The 18274-nt window shown below is 39.6% G+C and overlaps 1 protein-coding gene across 1 annotated transcript in view; it reads right to left on the bottom strand.

Moving 5' to 3' along the window:
• Positions 1-788: 788 nt before the first annotated feature.
• The window catches only part of oplah (5-oxoprolinase, ATP-hydrolysing), a 66035-nt gene continuing 48549 nt past the window's right edge, over positions 789-18274 (bottom strand). The window contains exons 16-28 of the mRNA XM_061965569.2: positions 16092-16204; positions 15853-16004; positions 15617-15777; positions 15214-15315; positions 14965-15139; positions 13848-14032; positions 13628-13774; positions 8562-8696; positions 8314-8463; positions 8091-8248; positions 5365-5525; positions 5194-5291; positions 789-2638 (exon numbers count right to left, since the gene is read on the bottom strand). Of these exons, the coding sequence (XP_061821553.2) occupies positions 2489-2638; positions 5194-5291; positions 5365-5525; positions 8091-8248; positions 8314-8463; positions 8562-8696; positions 13628-13774; positions 13848-14032; positions 14965-15139; positions 15214-15315; positions 15617-15777; positions 15853-16004; positions 16092-16204 (1887 nt within the window). The 3' untranslated portion in view covers positions 789-2488. The remainder of the gene's footprint in view (positions 2639-5193; positions 5292-5364; positions 5526-8090; positions 8249-8313; positions 8464-8561; positions 8697-13627; positions 13775-13847; positions 14033-14964; positions 15140-15213; positions 15316-15616; positions 15778-15852; positions 16005-16091; positions 16205-18274) is intronic.

Raw genomic sequence — 18274 nt, 5'->3', positions numbered from 1 at the left:
ATAATATGTTACGTTAACATACCAGGCACGTTCTCAGTTGGTTATTTATGCGTCATATAACGTACACTTATTCAGCCTGTTGTTCACTATTCTTTATTTATTTTAAATTGCCTTTCAAATGTCTATTCTTGGTGTTGGGTTTTATCAAATAAATTTCCCCCAAAAATGCGACTTATACTCCAGTGCGACTTATATATGTTTTTTTCCTTCTTTATTATGCATTTTCGGTCGGTGCGACTTATACTCCGGGGCAACTTATACTCCGAAAAATACGGTACATATTTTTTTAAATCGACCTTTGATTTGTTTTTATTGATTAAGAATCGTAACAAATAAAAATCACGATTGATTCAAAAATTTTTTGACACCCTTACAATTCGGGGATTTAAGGGAAAACAGGTTTTTGAAAAAAAAAGTCTTTTATTCAGTCAATATGGTTGTTTAAGAGCCTGATTTTTGTCTTTTTTTCTTAAAAACACACCTTCCCCCCAAAAAAAACCAACCCAAAAAACAGGCTTTGGAAAAGGAAAAACAGTTTATGTTCGGCTAAATATGGCTATTTAAGAGCTTGCTTTTTGTGGTTTTTGTCTTGGATTTTGTCTTTAAAAATGTTGGAAAATAGGATTGTCTAATATGCGGGTCAATATTGTCATTTTAAAACTTAATTAATTATGTGTTTCTGTGTCGGGGTTTCTTCTTGTTTTTTTATGGTTTGGGAAAAAAAGGACTGTCTTATACTGGGGTCAATACGGTGATTTAGAGCTTTCTTTTTGTCTTGGGTTATGTTCTTCTTGTTTGTAAAAAAAAAAAAAAAGGTTTTGAAAAAGAAAAGGGTCATCTTGTATGCAGGGCAACATGGTCATTTAAGAACTTGCTTTTTCGTTTTTATCATGGATTTTGTCTTCAAAGAGGAGTTTTCAAAAATCTGGACTGTCCTATATTCGGGTCAGTGTGGTCATTGAAGAGCTTGATTTGTTGTGATTTTTAAAACATAATAAAAATAACACGCTGTGAAAAAGGATCGTCTTATATACGGGTCAATATGGCAATTTAAGATATTTAGTCATGTATTTATATTGCGTTACTTTTTAATGCTACATAAATTTGAATTTCACTTGAAAATCTTCATGCGATAAGTGTGTTAATAACTAAATCATAATATTTAACCAGTCAGACTGACATGAAAAAGCTTCTTTGTACTATTAGATGATTTTGTGTAAGTATTGGAACTTAATTTAAATTGAGAAAAATATATTTTTGGCTTAAAAGGTATAATAAAATGGTTTATTTTTATTTATCTTTCTATATATTGGATTAAAATGCTTCTACTGAATTTATCACCCTAAAACCTAATAAATGTGGCTGTTTATTGTCCGAAATTGGTCTTCTTCAATGTTACTACAACAGCTCTTAAACCTTAGAGCTGATAAAGAAAGTCTGGATATTGTCAAATCATCTTAAAGAGTATTCTTTAGCACAGGAACTGTGATCCATAAACAAAGAAACTATCTTTGATCAATCGTCCGTGAGTTCCCAATTGGAATTTGCAGCTCTCAAAGACAAAACATCTGATTTACATCCAAAATCCAGGCAGCCGTCGACCTCCTGCTGCTTCCTCCGCAGTGGTCGCTATCTCTTTATCAGCTGGTCTACGCATGCCTGCACTCCCTCACCGGGCGTCCTCCCTCGTCATTCCTCACCACCACCCAAAAAAGAAGGGAAGAGGGCAACACCACTTAAGGATGCCCCCTCTCCTCCCAGAAGACAAAGCATACGAAGGATACATACGTATTAACAATCACGTCCTAATTTAAATGTACGACTTGTCACGTTGGGCTCAGTTACTGTGACCACAATGTAAATACAATTATTTTTTTAATGAAAATTTTCCCAAAAAAGCAACAAATACGTGCCTTGTTTACACCTAAAAAAAGCTGTTTGGTTAAAAAAAAAGGGCTCAATCATTTTTTTTCCTCCACTAAAAACTTTAATTAAAATTGAGGCTATGAAGTTGGCGTTGATTAAATTTGCTCTATATCCTGAAAAATATATTGCACTTAAATGGATTATGACATTTTGTGTTTTAATACATTTCAATGCCATTTTTGTAAAGATCAGCCAAAAAGATCTGACTTTAATGGGTTTTTTAAAATGTTGGTTAATGTTGAATAAAATAAATCTACAGTAGATTCCCACTTTTTTGTGGTTTTATTCGCTCCCCCGCATAGTCATTGATTTCTTTTCTCTGCTTTAACTCGTCAGTAACTATTTTTTTAAATGGTAACTTGAAGAGAGAGTGGTTTGATGGCGCTATCTGCAGGTGGCAAAACAAAGTGTTATGCTGTGGATCCAGCAGAGGGCGCTGTCTCGCAATTCAAAGGAACACGCTTTGTTGTGATGTTTTTGTTAGTACAATACTGCATATCGTATGTCTATAATTGTATGGGTGCGTCCATACTTTGTGTTGAATCCCTCCACCTGAGCTGTGTCACACTCCTTCTTGCGCCATGCGGTACTCAAAGACGCTGCCTCTCTCTGGAAAAGTCTCGTTCACACGCCTGCGCTTTGTCTGCGGTTTTCGGTTTCCGTCCTCCTTCCCGTAACCCCCTCCTCCTGGAGTGTACAGGCAGAACATGTCCTGTAGGGGGAGACGGAAACACAGAGTAAAGTGACAGTGTGTGTGTGTGTCGGCAGGGCGGCTGAATTGAGGGACTGTTCATCCCCAGTTCAGCCCCCTTGTTATGTTTGTTTGACACATACAGTAATGTATAGCGCTTTTTATTGTGTTCAAACTGTACAAAATTTTACTAAAAGGTGGACTTTTGTCGAGGCTGGAACTAATTTTTCATGTTTACGTTGTTTCTTATGAATAAAATTTGCTTCAATATACACACTTTTTATATACAAGAACCAATAAATTGAGGTTCCGTTGTACATAATATTGGACTTTTGCCACAGATCAAAAATGAAGAAAAGAATACTAAGTGTTTTTTCTCTAATGGCTTTTTTGTCATTTTAAGGAATTGCAACTTCTTTTATATTATTGTCTATTACAGTCATGGCACGTGTTGCAGCCATGAAATTCTAAGTCAGGGGTCACCAACCTTTTTGAAACCAAGAGCTACTTCTTGGGTACTGATTAATGCGAAAAGCTACCAGTTTCCATCCATCCATTTTCTACCGCTTATTCCCTTTGGGGTCGCGGGGGGCGCTGGAGCCTATCTCAGCTACAATCGGGCGGAAGGCGGGGTACACCCTGGACAAGTCGCCACCTCATCGCAGGGGCTACCAGTGTGATACACACTTAAATAAATTGCCAAAAATAGCCAATTTGCTCAATTTACCTTTAACTCTGTTATCATTAATAATTAATGATATTTATCTTTGTGGAAACACTGATCATCTTTATATAGAAACAGATAAATATCAATATGCAACACTTTATTTTTATAATTTCTCTAAGTGCACATTTTTCAAATGATCACTTCTAAGACAGTCTTGTGAAATCACAATATCCCATTTTAACTAGCTAGCCACTAACATTTTTTAACAAATCATGAATTACTTTGCACCATGTTTGTATAAATAATAACTCATGTAAAATACAAAAGTCAACTCTCAAATTTTTAAATAAATCATGTCACACTTTGAACTGGACACAAACTCTGTTTTCTGTTTCTTTGTCAGTTAGTGAAGACCAAGTCTTTAAAATATTTTCTTGGATTTTCAAATTCTATTTGAGTTTTGTCTCTCTTAGAATGAAAAATGTCGAGCAAAGCGAGACCAGCTTGCTAGTAAATAAATAAAATTTAAAAAATAGAGGCAGCTCACTGGTAAGTGCTGCTATTTGAGCTATTTTTAGAACAGGCCAGCGGGCTACTCATCTGGTCCTTACGGGCTACCGGGTGCCCGCGGGCACCGCGTTGGTGACCCCTGTTCTAAGGGGCGGTTTTTGGGGCCCTCCCTCCAAACCTCACCAAACCCCCCCCTTCCACAGCCCGAAAACACAGTTTGAAGAAAAATAAAATCATGATTTTAATCAACAGAACAGCAGCAACGCAAAAATATCACTCATTTTAAGAATAATTCCGTTCATGGAAACATATCCTTCGCGACGGGCACATGCACATCCGTGCGAGTGTAATAGAAGCCAGTCTACATCAAGTATAGTGCTGGCGATCCCGGGGACTGCCTGTGCTTTTAGTTAAGTAGTAGTACGCTGGTCTCTTACACCAGGGTTCAAGGCCCGCTCAGAGCAGTGGAAAAAAACATTGCAGCCGCAAGACAGAGCTGAACTAATTGTGATTGACAGCTATGAACACCAATCATTTTATTCCGACGTCAAAATCTGGCGACCCTGATTGGGTGGGGCCCCTGGGCTTCATCCCAGGTAAGCCTGTGCTCGGCCTTCATTACAGTGATTCTAAAACTACACTTGTGGTACGCGGGCTCCATCTAGTGGTATGCCAAAGAATCCCCTAATTAAATATTCAAACAAAGTGTTAATGTTCAAACTGTGTGTAATGTTACAGTGCACAAAATAGTAAATATACTTGTTAAATAAAAACTCTATAGCCTGTTTTTAATGAATATTTAGGCCCACTACGCTAATGTATTTTAATGTTAGTCATTATGGTGGTACTTGGAGAGGAAGTGTTTTTTGAGGTGGTACTTGGTGAGCAAAGTTAGAGAACCCCTGGTCTATTATTTAGGATCGTTTGACAAACAAAAATTCACTGTAAATGAATACATTGGTTGTTTTACATTTTGTTCTAATAGGATAAAATGACCTCTCTTGAGAATGTTCTGAACTCCTGTTTTCATACAAGAATTGTAATTCAAGAATTTAATGTTTTGTCTTTTGAAAAAAAAAAATGAAAAAGAAGTGTCGCCTTATATTCAATATGGTCATTGTAGATATTTAGCATTTTTTTTGCTTTACATTTAATGGTCCATAAATAGAACTTGACTTAAAAATGTTCATGAATTAAATGTCAAATAAGTCAGGATATTTTACAGTCAGACTGACATAATAAAGCGTATTCAACTATTAGATTGATTAATAAGTAGTTTGGATATTCAGATTGAGGAGAATATATTTTTTGGCTTAAAAGTAATATTAAACCTGCTTATTTTTATAAATTTAGTTTGTTTGTAATAAATTGGTATCTGAGGTCATACTGATGTCTTTACCCCTGGTTGAAGGCTGATGCTGGTCTTAGCACCCAGACTGAGTATTCTGCCATCAGCTCTGTGAAGCAGGTTCAGTCCCGCAGCACCATCTTCACCCCCTGACCAGCAGAGACAGACAGCAAGGTGAAATAATAACAATCAAGCAAGTAAGAAAGCGTCCGAAGCGTTTACCGTTGAGGCCGTAGGGACGTCTGGATCGCCTCTCACTCAGCACAGACAGAACTACTTCGTCCCTGAACAGCAGCTTGCGAATGACACCGTCTCCTCCGCTGTATTTCCCTGCACCCCCTGAAGCGGGTCGCAAGGAGAACTGCTCCAATATCACTGGGTATCTAATAAAGATGAAAATAATAATTAATAATTTAACATGTCTTGAAGCAATTGAGGCAGAATGGAGTGCAGTACTTAGTAGGAACCTGCAGAGTTGCTGTTAATCCATGTTAAATAGAATTTCATGTCAAATAATTATGTTGTTGTAAAACCCATTTTCTGAAGTATTACCGGTATATTTTTTTTATTAATTAAAAAAAAATATATATATACAGTATATTTTTAAAATCATCATAATAACGATTGATTATTAAACGTGCTGTTTGCAACTTTCTCACAGTAACATTTTTTAAAGCAAAAAATCTAACAAGAATAACACAGACTAGCTTATGTTACTATTAGTGGTTTAACAAAATGCATTTGACAATTGTCTATATTTTTCACAATTACATAGTTTATCTAATTTTTTTTTTTACAGACCCAAATAAAATGTGTTTACGGCGGTCACTCACTCGGTCTCGTCAACAAGTACGGGCAGGGAGCACGAGCACACATACAGAAGCAGTCCAAGAGAAGCAACGAGCAATTTGCAGTCATGTTGTTGTTATGATAGAATACACATTCAATGACTGCTAACGCAAGTAGAGGTGTCCGATAATGGCTTTTTTGCCGATATCCGATATTCCGATATTGTCCGACTCTTAATTACCGATTCCGATATCAACCGATACCAATATATACAGTTGTGGAATTAACACATTATTGAAGTCACAAAGTCCATTCTTTTTTTTAACATGCCTCAAAACAGCAGCATGAGGAGGTTGAGGTGGGCGGGGTTGGGGGGTTGAGGTGGGGGGTTGGAGGGGTAGGGGGTAGCGCGGGGTGTATATTGTAGCGTCCCGGAAGAGTTAGTGCTGCAAGGGGTTCTGGGTATTTGTTCTGTTGTGTTTATGTTGTGTTACGGTGCGGATGTTCTCCCGAAATGTGTTTGTCATTCTTGTTTGGTGTGGGTTCACAGTGTGGCGCATATTTGTAACAGTGTTAAAGTTGTTTATACAGCCACCCTCAGTGTGACCTGTATGGCTGTTGACCAAGTATGCATGGCATTCACTTGTGTGTGTGAAAAGCCGTAGATATTATGTGACTGGGCCGGCACGCAAAAGCATTGCCTTTAAGGTTTATTGGCGCTCTGTACTTCTCCCTACGTCCGTGTACCACTCCGTACAGTTTTTGAAACTGATACCGATAATTTCCGATATTACATTTTAAAGCATTTATCGGCCGATAATATCGGCAGTCCGATATTATCGGACATCTCTAAACGCAAGCTATCCAAATTGCTGTTATTATGCAACACCCAAAGCTAATGCACGTGCATGTGTTATGTACATACGTAGTTAGGTCCTAGATGATGTAAGAGGGCGGGATATACTGTGTAAAATACATTGGAAAGTTGGCGCCTTTTAGGCACCTGTGAAATGTTGCAAACAGCCCCTTTAACAGCTCCATATTTTTAAATAATAACAAAAATACCCAATTCAAGAAAATCCCTAAATGCCCCTAATGACTTTTGTCGTAATGTCTTATAGCTCTATACCAGTGGTTCTTAACCTGGGTTCGATCGAACCCTAGGGGTTTGGGGAGTCGGGCTCAGGGGTTCGGCGGAGCATCCGCCGCGGAGGTCAAGACACACCTGACTCATCATGTACATAAAAACTTCTCCCTATCGACGTATTATGGATACCCCCAAACAATGTTCCGTCTAATTTTCCATATGCGTGAGCAAACGTAAAAAACCCTTGAGCATTCAGTGGAGCACATGTGAGCGACGTCAGACGTGCACATGCACTGTGGCCACACCAGCACACCTGTCCCAAACCTGACTAAATAACAAGTTAAATGTTTTATTATTAGAATCAAATGACAGCAGTCATTTCCATGATATTATTTTTTAATATAAGTGTTTTGGCCCACTTACAATGACAATAACAAAAAATATTGTTTTTCATGAGCTGTGTACTAGTACTGTATGTCTGAGTGGGGGTCCTGGTTTGGAAATAATTTATACCTATTTTGAATATATCGCATTTAGTTCCCACTAAAACATTCACATGTTGCACAATGAGATGTAAACATGGGATCATGTGTACATTCCTGTAACTTTCTGTTTGTAAAATATATCTTTATTAGTATTTCTTTAAAATAATAACATCATTTCATGATTAATATTTATAAATTAAGATTAAATGAAAGAAAAAAACATTTTATTTTTCACTAAAGAAGGGTTCGGTGAATGCGCATATGAAACTGATGGGGTTTGGTACCTCCAACAAGGTTAAGAACCACTGCTCTATACAATCTCAGAGTCAGTGATACAAGTGTTGGTCATGTGAGTGTAAACGCCACACAATTTCTTAAGTATTTTCTTCAATTCAGTTGAAGAATAAAAATAAAAATGTTATATTTTTAAAAAGAATTACAATTATTATTAATTATACCAATAATATAATATTTATAATAATATTAATAATTTCATATTTTTAAATATTTAAAAAAACATTCATTTCCAACATTTAAGCAAATCAAATCCTAAATACTCAAAAATCACTTTTGTCTTAATGTCTTACCTCTTCTCCAGAATCTCAGGGTCAGTGATACGAGTGTTGGTCATGTGACTGTGCACGCCACTTCTGCCACTCCAGCTCGGCCCCGCCCCAGCGCCCCCGGCGACAGTCTCATAGTACCCAACCTTCTCACTGCCAAATGAAACGTTGTTCATGCAACCCTAGACAAACATTTTTAAACAGACGTTGATTAAAAAAACAACTAAGAAATGTTACTGATCCTCACCTGAGAGGCAGCGCAGACCTCAAACGCCTTGAAAATGACATCAACAACTCTCTGGGATGTGAGCACGTTGCCGCCAACCACTGCTGCGTTTTGCGACGGCTGGAGGATGGACCCTGAGGGGATGGTGACTTTAATTGGTGCCAGACAGCCCTAAATGAGAAGAGAGGCGGGAACCAACATGAAAAGTGGATTAAACGACGATAGTGTTCCCTTTTGTGATTGACAGCCTTTAGAGGGAAGCATCAAACCTGATTGAGGGGGATGTCCTGTCCCACCATGCAGCGAAGGCAGTAGATGAGGGCGGAGAGTGTGATTGCTCTTGGAGCGTTGCAGTTCCCCCACACCTCTGTGCCTGTCCCAGTGAAGTCAAACACTGCAGTGCCCTTTAGGAGTGAATATTTTACAATTAACTACCCAAATCTTCCTAGGGTGCGTTGACACAACACCATTTTTAACTGATAATTTTGAGAGCGCAGAATTGTGTCAGAAGGAAGTTTTGTGAACATTTGTGAATAAGCCACAGACAAAACAACAATGGCGGACTACAAGATTGTTTGGCTTGTACTTGTACATTTGCCGCACTCCTAGAGTCCAAAACATTTTTAACTTGCACATAAATAACCAAAAAGTATTCAAAACTATAAAAATGGGACCCATTACCTCCCTGCTTGATACTCAGCATCCGGGTTGGAATTGGGGGTTAAATCAGGGCCACCGCTGCTGCTCACTGCTCCCCTCACCTCCCAGGGGGTGATCAAGGGTGATGGGTCAAATGCAAAGAATAATTTTGCCACACCTAGTGTGTGTGTGACAATCATGGGTACTTTAACTTGAACTTTAAAATAGGGTTGTGCCGATCGATCGGCCGCTTTTCGTGAACAAGTATGTGACTGGCCATTGTTGATTTATGTCTTTTTTTTTTTAATAATTTTTTTATTTTTATTTATTCATTTGATAGGGAAATCATAATACAGGTACTGAAAAAACAGCCCCCCCCCCAAAAAAAAAATAAAAACATGTATAAATAAAAATAAAACAAATTACAAAAAATAATACAAGTAAAATAATAACACCCCCTCCCACCCACCGTCCTACATTTCAGTCACAGTGGGTAGCAATGTACTGCCCTCCTCTTCACCACAAGCAGATAGAGAAGCACACAAACTGACTAAAAGGAAAAAAAGTAACAACAAAAAAAAAAATCACAAACATACAGAGAAGTGTCACTGAATAAAAACAACAAACAACAAAAAAGAGTTGAGGTAAGTGGAAAGGTTAAATGTCAACAATGAGTGTCACATTTATCCTGTAGTGTCTTTAATTTAGCTACACTATATTGCCAAAAGTATTTGGGCATCCATCCAAATGATGAGAATCAGGTGTCCTAATCACTTGGCCCGGCCACAGGTGTATAAAATCAAGCAATTAAGCATGGAGACTGTTTCTACAAACATTTGTGAAAGAATGGGCCGCTCTCAGGTGCTCAGTGATTTCCAGAGTGGAACTGTCATAGGATGCCACCTGTGCAACAAATCCAGTCGTGAAATTTCCTCGCTCCTAAATATTCCAAAGTCAACTGTCGGCTTTATTATAAGAAAATGGAAGAGTTTGGAACAACAGCAACTCAGCCACGAAGTGGTAGGCCACAAACTGACAGAGAGGGGTCAGCGGATGCTGAAGTGCAAAGTGCAAAGACTTTCTACACCGTCAGTTGCAACAGAGCTCCAAACTTCATGTGACCTTCCAATTAGCCCACGTACAGCACGCAGAGAGCTTCATGGAATGGGTTTCCATGGCCGAGCAGCTGCATCTAAGCCATACATCACCACGTCCAATGCAAAGCGTGGGATGCAGTGGTGTAAAGCACGTCGCCACTGGACTCTAGAGCAGTGGAGACGCGTTTTCTGGAGTGATGAATCATGCTTTTCCGTCTGGCAATCTGATGGACCAGTCTGGGTTTGGAGGTTGCCAGGAGAACGGTACATTTCAGACTGCATTGTGCCGAGTGTGAAATTTGGTGGAGGAGGAATTATGGTGTGGGGTTGTTTTTCAGGAGTTGGGCTTTGCCCCAGTGAAAGGAACTTTGAGTGCTCCAAGACACCAAAACATTTTGGACAATTCCATGCTCCCAACCTTGTGGGAACAGTTTGGAGCAGACCCCTTCCTCTGCCAACATGACTGTGCACCACTGCATAAAGCAAGGTCCATAAAGACATGGATAACAGAATCTGGTGTGGATGAACTTGACAGGCCTGCACAGAGTCCTGACCTGAACCCGATAGAACACCTTTGGGATGAATTAGAACAGAGACTGAGAGCTAGGCCTTCTCGACCAACATCAGTGTGTGACCTCACCAATGCGCTTTTGGAAGAATGGTCGAAAACCTTGTGGACAGCCTTCCCAGAAGAGTTGAATCTGTAATAGCTGCAAAAGGTGGACCGACATCATATTGAACCCTATGGGTTAGGAATGGGATGGCACTTCAAGTTCATATGTGAGTCAAGGCAGGTGGCCAAATACTTTTGGCAATACAGTGTATGTAACTAATTATGCAGCCCCAGGTCAAGTCAAATTGTTTTGGTGTACCCCTCAGGTTATATTTAATTTTCTCTAAATCTAAGAAAAATATGAGGTCCTTAAGCCATAAGGAGGCCTTGGGGACAAACTGTGATTTCCACGCGAATAAAATCCTTCTACGAGCTATTATTGATGTATGTCTCTTAACGCCGATCACAAACACCTATCCTCCTGACTGACACTATTTATGCTGACAAGTGGCTAGCAGCTAATTATATGTCTCAACACACAGTGTCGGGCCGCTCCCTTAAATGAATAATAATCACCTCCATTACGACAAATAAATCGCATTTTATAGTTTCTTAAAACTAAACATGGAGTGCAATCCAGGAGCAAGCATCCTAATAGCTAAGCTAACTGCTTAGCTAGCTTGAAACAGCACAAAGAAATTACTTTAGAAACAAACCACGTTGCAGCAGAAAGTAAGCCCACAAGTAGAAGAATACCAGTGACGTGCGGTGAGGTTCATGACTGGTGAGGCACTGACTTCATCAGATTTACAAACATATGAACCCTAAAGAGTATCTTATTCACCATTTGATTGGCAGCAGTTAACGGGTTATGTTTAAAAGTTCATACCAGCATTCTTCCCTGCTTGGCACTCAGCATCAAAGGTTGGAATTGGGGGTTAAATCACCAAAAATGATTCCCGGGCGCGGCGCCGCTGCTGCCCACTGCTCCCCTCACCTCCCAGGGGGTGATCAAGGGGATGGGTCAAATGCAGAAGACAAATTTCACCACACCTAGTGTGTGTGTGACAATCAGTGGTACATTAACTTAACTTTACACATACAAACTGTAGCACACAAAAAAGCACATTTAATAAAAAAAACGCTATCATGGTCTTACCTTTACTTATAAATGAAGTCTGTATGCTGCTCCTTCTGAACAAAAGCATTGATAACTTGTTTATAGAAGTCTTCCTTATCTTTCTTCAGTTTTAAAAGTCTCTCTGTCTCGATGGAGATCTTCCTTTAAGTATTACCTCCTGCTTCGATTGAAAGTCCAGTATAGAAAACTGTTTTATTTTAGATATGTAATCCTCCATGTTAAAAGTCCAGGCGAGAGGAAAAAATAAATGATCGCTAACTGTTGTTGCTTGTTGTCACTTATTCTGCAGCCGAGTAGTCACAAAAATGATCGCTGGGATCACTAGCGCCCTCTACCACCAGGAGGCGGGATTACTGCGAGCCTCACCCAGTGCGTTTTCGCAGCCGTTTTATGATTGCTCAGCACAAGAAATACGTTACTCACATACAGTTGTTGACAATATACACTGTACATTATATACCTCAGCTAACTAAACTATGGAAATGTATAATATAATTCATATAGCAATACGGTCTCACTGCACAGCAGGCCAGCAGTTAGCCGAGTCATTGCGCAATCCATGGCGAGGCACAACTGGCTGGTGACTCAACGCAAGTCTCTTCTCAGTATTTGAACGGCAAATGTGAAAATTCAGCGATTTTGAATAAAAAGGATCTAAAACTGGTGAAGTTAAATGGAAAATAACTTTATAGTATAATCACTGGATACATATAACAATTTAATTATTTTTTTTCTTTTTACATTTTTTTTCTTTCCATGATGGCACGTGAGGCCCCGCCTCACCTGCCTCCCCTGACTGCATGTCACCGAATAATACGAGCCTGGAGAGAGGATAATATAACAACTGCTGGTTGTTATGCACAAAGGAAGGCAAATCAATCCATACATTGGTGGTGTCGATATTAAGGGTAGTATATGATTGATACAAGAGTAAGTAGATAGATATCTTCATTGTCTCGATCATTTTGTTGTCGTTTTTGTTCATGTTTACAAATATTTACGAATAATTCCCTGGACAGAGGAGGACTTTGAAAGCAAAACCCAAATGATTTAAATGACTCTTATATACTAATTTTTGCTTTTGTTTAGTTATTGTGTACTGTTGACTTTGGTTTTTTTTATCAAACGATTGTATGTAATAAAAGAGAATAAGGAACTAGTTTTAATTTTGTCAAACTGTCAATAGCACACTATAAATACATGTAAAAATGTACAGTTAACATGCGATCGGTATTGGTATCGGCTGATCTCACTCATGGATGATTGGTATCGGAAGCTTAAAACCTTGATTAGAACATCCCTTATTCAAAACTCTTTTAAGTGAGGGAAAACAAAAAGTGTTTGTAAGCATTTATTTACAAAGTAATGTTGCCGTCTTCTGGTCTGGCACGCACACGGCAGCCTTTTTAGCGGAAATACAATATTTTTGTGTGTACACAAAGTTTTTGGAGTAACAGATGTCACTCACCTGCTGACAGTTTCGGCTGATACTTCAGCCTTCGTCAGAAATGTCGTAGCTTCCTGGTGTGACGTTTTTTACTCAAAAAACTTTGTCTGCGCACAAGAATCTTGTATTTATGTTTTAGGAAGACATGATGAACGCAATGGATATACGGTAGCCTTTTTTTGCAGTTTCAGAGTATGTAAAATGAAAAAATGACATGCAGTTGTCATGCCAGGCCAGTTGATGATGATGTGGCTTTAAAAAATACTGCACTAATAGCAAAGTAGTATAAGTAGAATTTGCCTGATTAATGCAATGCAATGCAATGTTGTTTTGGTTGTGGCTAACTTGCAGCTGAACACTTAACATCCATGCAGACCTTTTTCAGCAATTATGTCATCTGTTTTCATTCAAAGACACACTTGTGCAAACCACTGCATTGACCATTGACAGATTATCACCTCTTCTTCATTAATCTCAACCCGCAGTCGGATTGTAGTGCCATCATCCATGAAATCCTCCGACTCCACCTCCAAGCAGCCTGTCTGTTGCCGTCGACGACGCACAAAGTCTCGCAGCATGTCCTTTACCGCCAGCTCGGCATTACTCTGTAATACACACCGGCCACCATCAGCGCTACTTTGAACCTGGCGAAGATATTAGCGTGTCAGTCGTTGCTACCTGGATGTAGCCCATGTAGGCCTGAACCACAGCGAGCCCGTAGCAGTCAATCAACTCCCCCACCAGCTGGCTGCCTCTCTGATTGGCTGCCACCTGAGCCCGCAGGTCGGACAGGTTGTCGTGGAGATTCCGTGTCCCAGAAGAGTCTGGGTATTGGGCCGGAGCCATCAGGGCCTCCGTTACAGCTGATAAGGAGGCGGTCAATGAGAAATTGGATGGGAAAGCATTGCGGAAATAAAGTGCAGATACGTTTTGCCTCATTCAATATTTGTTACCAGCATTGTCATATAGTCTTCAAGTACCTCTAAATTAAGACAAATGAAGGAGATTATTACAGAAAGAATGAGGGAGCGTTAGTGTTTTTATATATATATATATATATATATATATATATATATATATATATATATACACACACACACACACACATATATATACATACATACATATGTATATATATATATATATACATACATATGTATATATATATATATACATACATATGTATATATATATATATATATATATACATATGTATATATATATACATACATATACATATGTATATATATATATATACATATGTATATATATATATATACATATGTATGTATGTATATAAAAATATAAAATAAAGACTTATTTGTTTTTGTCCCGTTTGGTCCTTCATGAATACATTTTAACCGTCAAACTCACCCATCAAGGTCAGTGAGCGGATCCTAACTTGATTGGTTACCAGGCACTTCAACTTGCAATGATTGAACTAGATTTGCGTTTGTGTCGCCCCCTGACTTTGATTGGTGAGTTTGCAGATAAAATAAATCAGGAAGCACTGACAAGGGCCAAATGAGACCCAATTAAACCAACTAAATCGTTAAATAATTATTTAGATGTGTCATTAATGAATACATTATTAAATAAATAATAAAATCATGAATTAATGACATCAATAATTCATTCAAAGATAACATTAAATGTTACATTAAGTAAATTAATGATATTTAATAACACATTTATGCATTTAATTCCAATTATAATTAATGACACATTTAGGTAATTCTTTAAAGATTAATTAATTTATTACATTTGGTCTCATTTGGCCCGCCACACATCTTACCTTCTTCTTGGAAGACACCACCAGTGACCAGTTTGAAGGAAATGAAGACAGCGCCCTCTTGCTGCAGGGAGGTGGAGTGCGGCGGCATAGATCCAGGAGTGATGCCTCCAATGTCTGCATGGTGCCCCCTGCTGGCTACGAAGAACACCGGTCCGCTGACACCTTTTCTAAACACCTGGGAATCAAAAGAGTGAGTTAGCGGTGCTATTGGAGAAGCGAAGAAAGAGATTCCAGAGAACGCTGACTGACTGGTGTGATGACTGTGAGGTCGGGAAGGTGGCTGCCGCCGGCACACGGGTGGTTGCTCAGGATCACGTCCCCTTCTTTCAGGTTCCCCTCCATTGATCTGATCTAAACGGTGAAGAAGTAGTTGATATTTTGGGTTCACTGCTTGGCTTCCATTAGTTAAAGTTAAAGTACCACTGATAGTCACACACACACTAGGTGTGGTGAAATTACTCTCTGCATTTGACCCATCACCCTTGTTCCACCCCCTGGGAGGTGAGGGGAGCAGTGAGCAGCAGCGGTGGTTGCGCTCGGGAAAGATTTTGGTGATTTAACCCCCAATTCCAATCCTTGATGCTGAGTGCCAAGCAGGGAGGTAATGGGTCCCATTTTTATAGTCTTTGGTATGACTTTTAAGCATCCACACCTGGAACTGGACAGTTTCCTGCATGGCCCCCAGGTGCACTGGAATGTGAGGTGCGTTCGACACCAGACCGCCATCCGGTCCGAACACAGCGCAGGAGAAGTCCAGACGCTCCTTGATGTTGGTGGAGATGGAGGTTCTTTGGAGAACTCTGCCCATCTGTTCTAAAGAAGCACAAAGTCGGACCACAAACGGTGAGGATTTGACTCTTTGCAGATGTACGTTTTATGTTTGCCAACCTGCTATGCTCATGAAGCGGTGGGAGAAAATGGAGAGCTGCACGGTGTTGAGCTCTGTGCCGACTGCACAGTGAGGGTCCGCGCTCACCATCATGCACACGTCGCCCCCATCTGTCAGGGAAGCCTCACAGCAGGGCTCCACCAGAATGGTGCTGATGAGGTGGCACAAAACAATAAAGCAAATTATTATAAACATCTCTTTGTAAATCGTACATTACATCTAACGTATTAGCCTGCACCTGTTCTTGTCAATGATGATGGCTGGTCCCTGGATGCTATGACCACAAAGAAGCTCCTCCCACAGATACACGGCGGTGTCGTGGTAACCATCCTCAAAGTAGCATTTTGTCATCTATGACAACACACATGTTATCAAACTTTCTTATTTTTCTCCAAATATCTTAAATGCTCCACACAGTTAATTACAAAGGTTGTTTTAGTGTGGTCATAAAAAAAATCAAAAAAATCTCTCTAATTCTCTTAATAGCGCTGGGTCAAAAAAGATTGGCATTAACAGTTAACAGGTGGCCCTAGCTGCATTGAGGTATCCCGAGTGGCAGCATGCATCAAAATGTTGATGGTGTTAAACTCATGTGTGTTACAGCGCTGTTTAAAATGAACACATACAGTAATCCCGCGTTTATCGCTGTTAATTGGTTCCGGAAATGACCGCGGAATAAATGAATTTCTGCGAAGTAGGACTCAATAATTATAATGTATTACCTTCTGAATACATTTTCAACATTATGAGAGCCCTCTTAACATAAAAGAACACCCATTAGTCACCTCTTTTAATCCAATATAGTCATGCTGACTGAGACTGAGACAATCAATCAGTGGGCACTGCACACCAGATCAGATTTTTTTTGCCAGTGTAAATGCTTCAAAGCGCTTGTTTTTGCATCAGATTTGGGCCACATTGGGAGGTAGTGTGATTGTACAAGCCCCGTTTCCATATGAGTTGGGAAATTGTGTTAGATGTAAATATAAACGGAATACAATGATTTGCAAATCCTTTTCAACCCATATTCAACTGAATGCACTGCAAAGACAAGATATTTGATGTTCAAACTCATAAACTTTATTTGTATTTTTTGCAAATAATAATTAACTTAGAATTTCATGGCTGCAACACGTGCCAAAGTAGTTGGGAAAGGGCATGTTCACCACTGTGTTACATGGCCTGTGGGAACTGAGGAGACACATTTTTTAAGCTTCTCAGGTGGAATTCTTTCCCATTCTTGCTTGATGTACAGCTTAAGTTGTTCAACAGTCCGGGGGTCTCCGTTGTGGTATTTTAGGCTTCATAATGCGCCACACATTTTCAATGGGAGACAGGTCTGGACTACAGGCAGGCCAGTCTAGTACCCGCACTCTTTTACTATGAACGTTGATGTAACACGTGGCTTGGCATTGTCTTGCTGAAATAAGCAGGGGCGTCCATGGTAACGTTGCTTGGATGGCAACATATGTTGCTCCAAAACCTGTATGTACCTTTCAGCATTAATGGCGCCTTCACAGATGTGTAAGTTACCCATGTCTTGGGCACTAATACACCCCCATACCATCACAGATGCTGGCTTTTAAACTTTGCGCCTATAACAATCCGGATGGTTCTTTTCCTCTTTGGTCCGGAGGACACAACGTCCACAGTTTCCAAAAACAATTTGAAATGTGGACTTGTCAGACCACAGAACACTTTTCCACTTTGTATCAGTCTATCTTAGATGAGCTCAGGCCCAGCAAAGCCGACGGCGTATCTGGGCGTTGTTGATAAACGGTTTTCGGCTTGCATAGAGTTTTAACTAGCAATTACAGATGTAGCGACCAACTGTAGTTACTGAAAGTGGGTTTCTGAAGTATTCCTGAGCCCATGTGGTGATATCCTTTACACACTGATGTCGCTTGTTGATGCAGTACAGCCTGAGGGATCGAAGGTCACGGGCTTAGCTGCTTACGTGCAGTGATTACTCCAGATTCTCTGAACCCTTTGATGATATTACGGACCGTAGATGGTGAAATCCCTAAATTTCTTGCAATAGCTGGTTGAGAAAAGTTTTTCTTAAACTGTTCAACAAATTGCTCACGCATTTGTTGACAAAGTGGTGACCCTCGTCCCATCCTTGTTTGTGAATGACTGAGCATTTCATGGAATCTACTTTTATACCCAATCATGGGACCCACCTGTTCCCAATTTGCCTGTTCACCTGTGGGATGTTCCAAATAAGTGTTTGATGAGCATTCCTCAACTTTATCAGTATTTATTGCCACCTTTCCCAACTTCTTTGTCACGTGTTGCTGGCATCAAATTCTAAAGTTAATGATTATTTGCACAAAAAAAAAAGTTTATCAGTTTGAACATCAAATATCTTGTCTTTGTAGCATATTCAACTGAATATGGGTTGAAAAGGATTTGCAAATC

The sequence above is a fragment of the Nerophis lumbriciformis genome, linkage group LG07 (genome assembly GCF_033978685.3).
Source record: "Nerophis lumbriciformis linkage group LG07, RoL_Nlum_v2.1, whole genome shotgun sequence".
NCBI classification, from domain to species: Eukaryota; Metazoa; Chordata; class Actinopteri; order Syngnathiformes; family Syngnathidae; genus Nerophis; species Nerophis lumbriciformis.
This window is presented reverse-complemented; position numbering and strand designations above follow the sequence as displayed.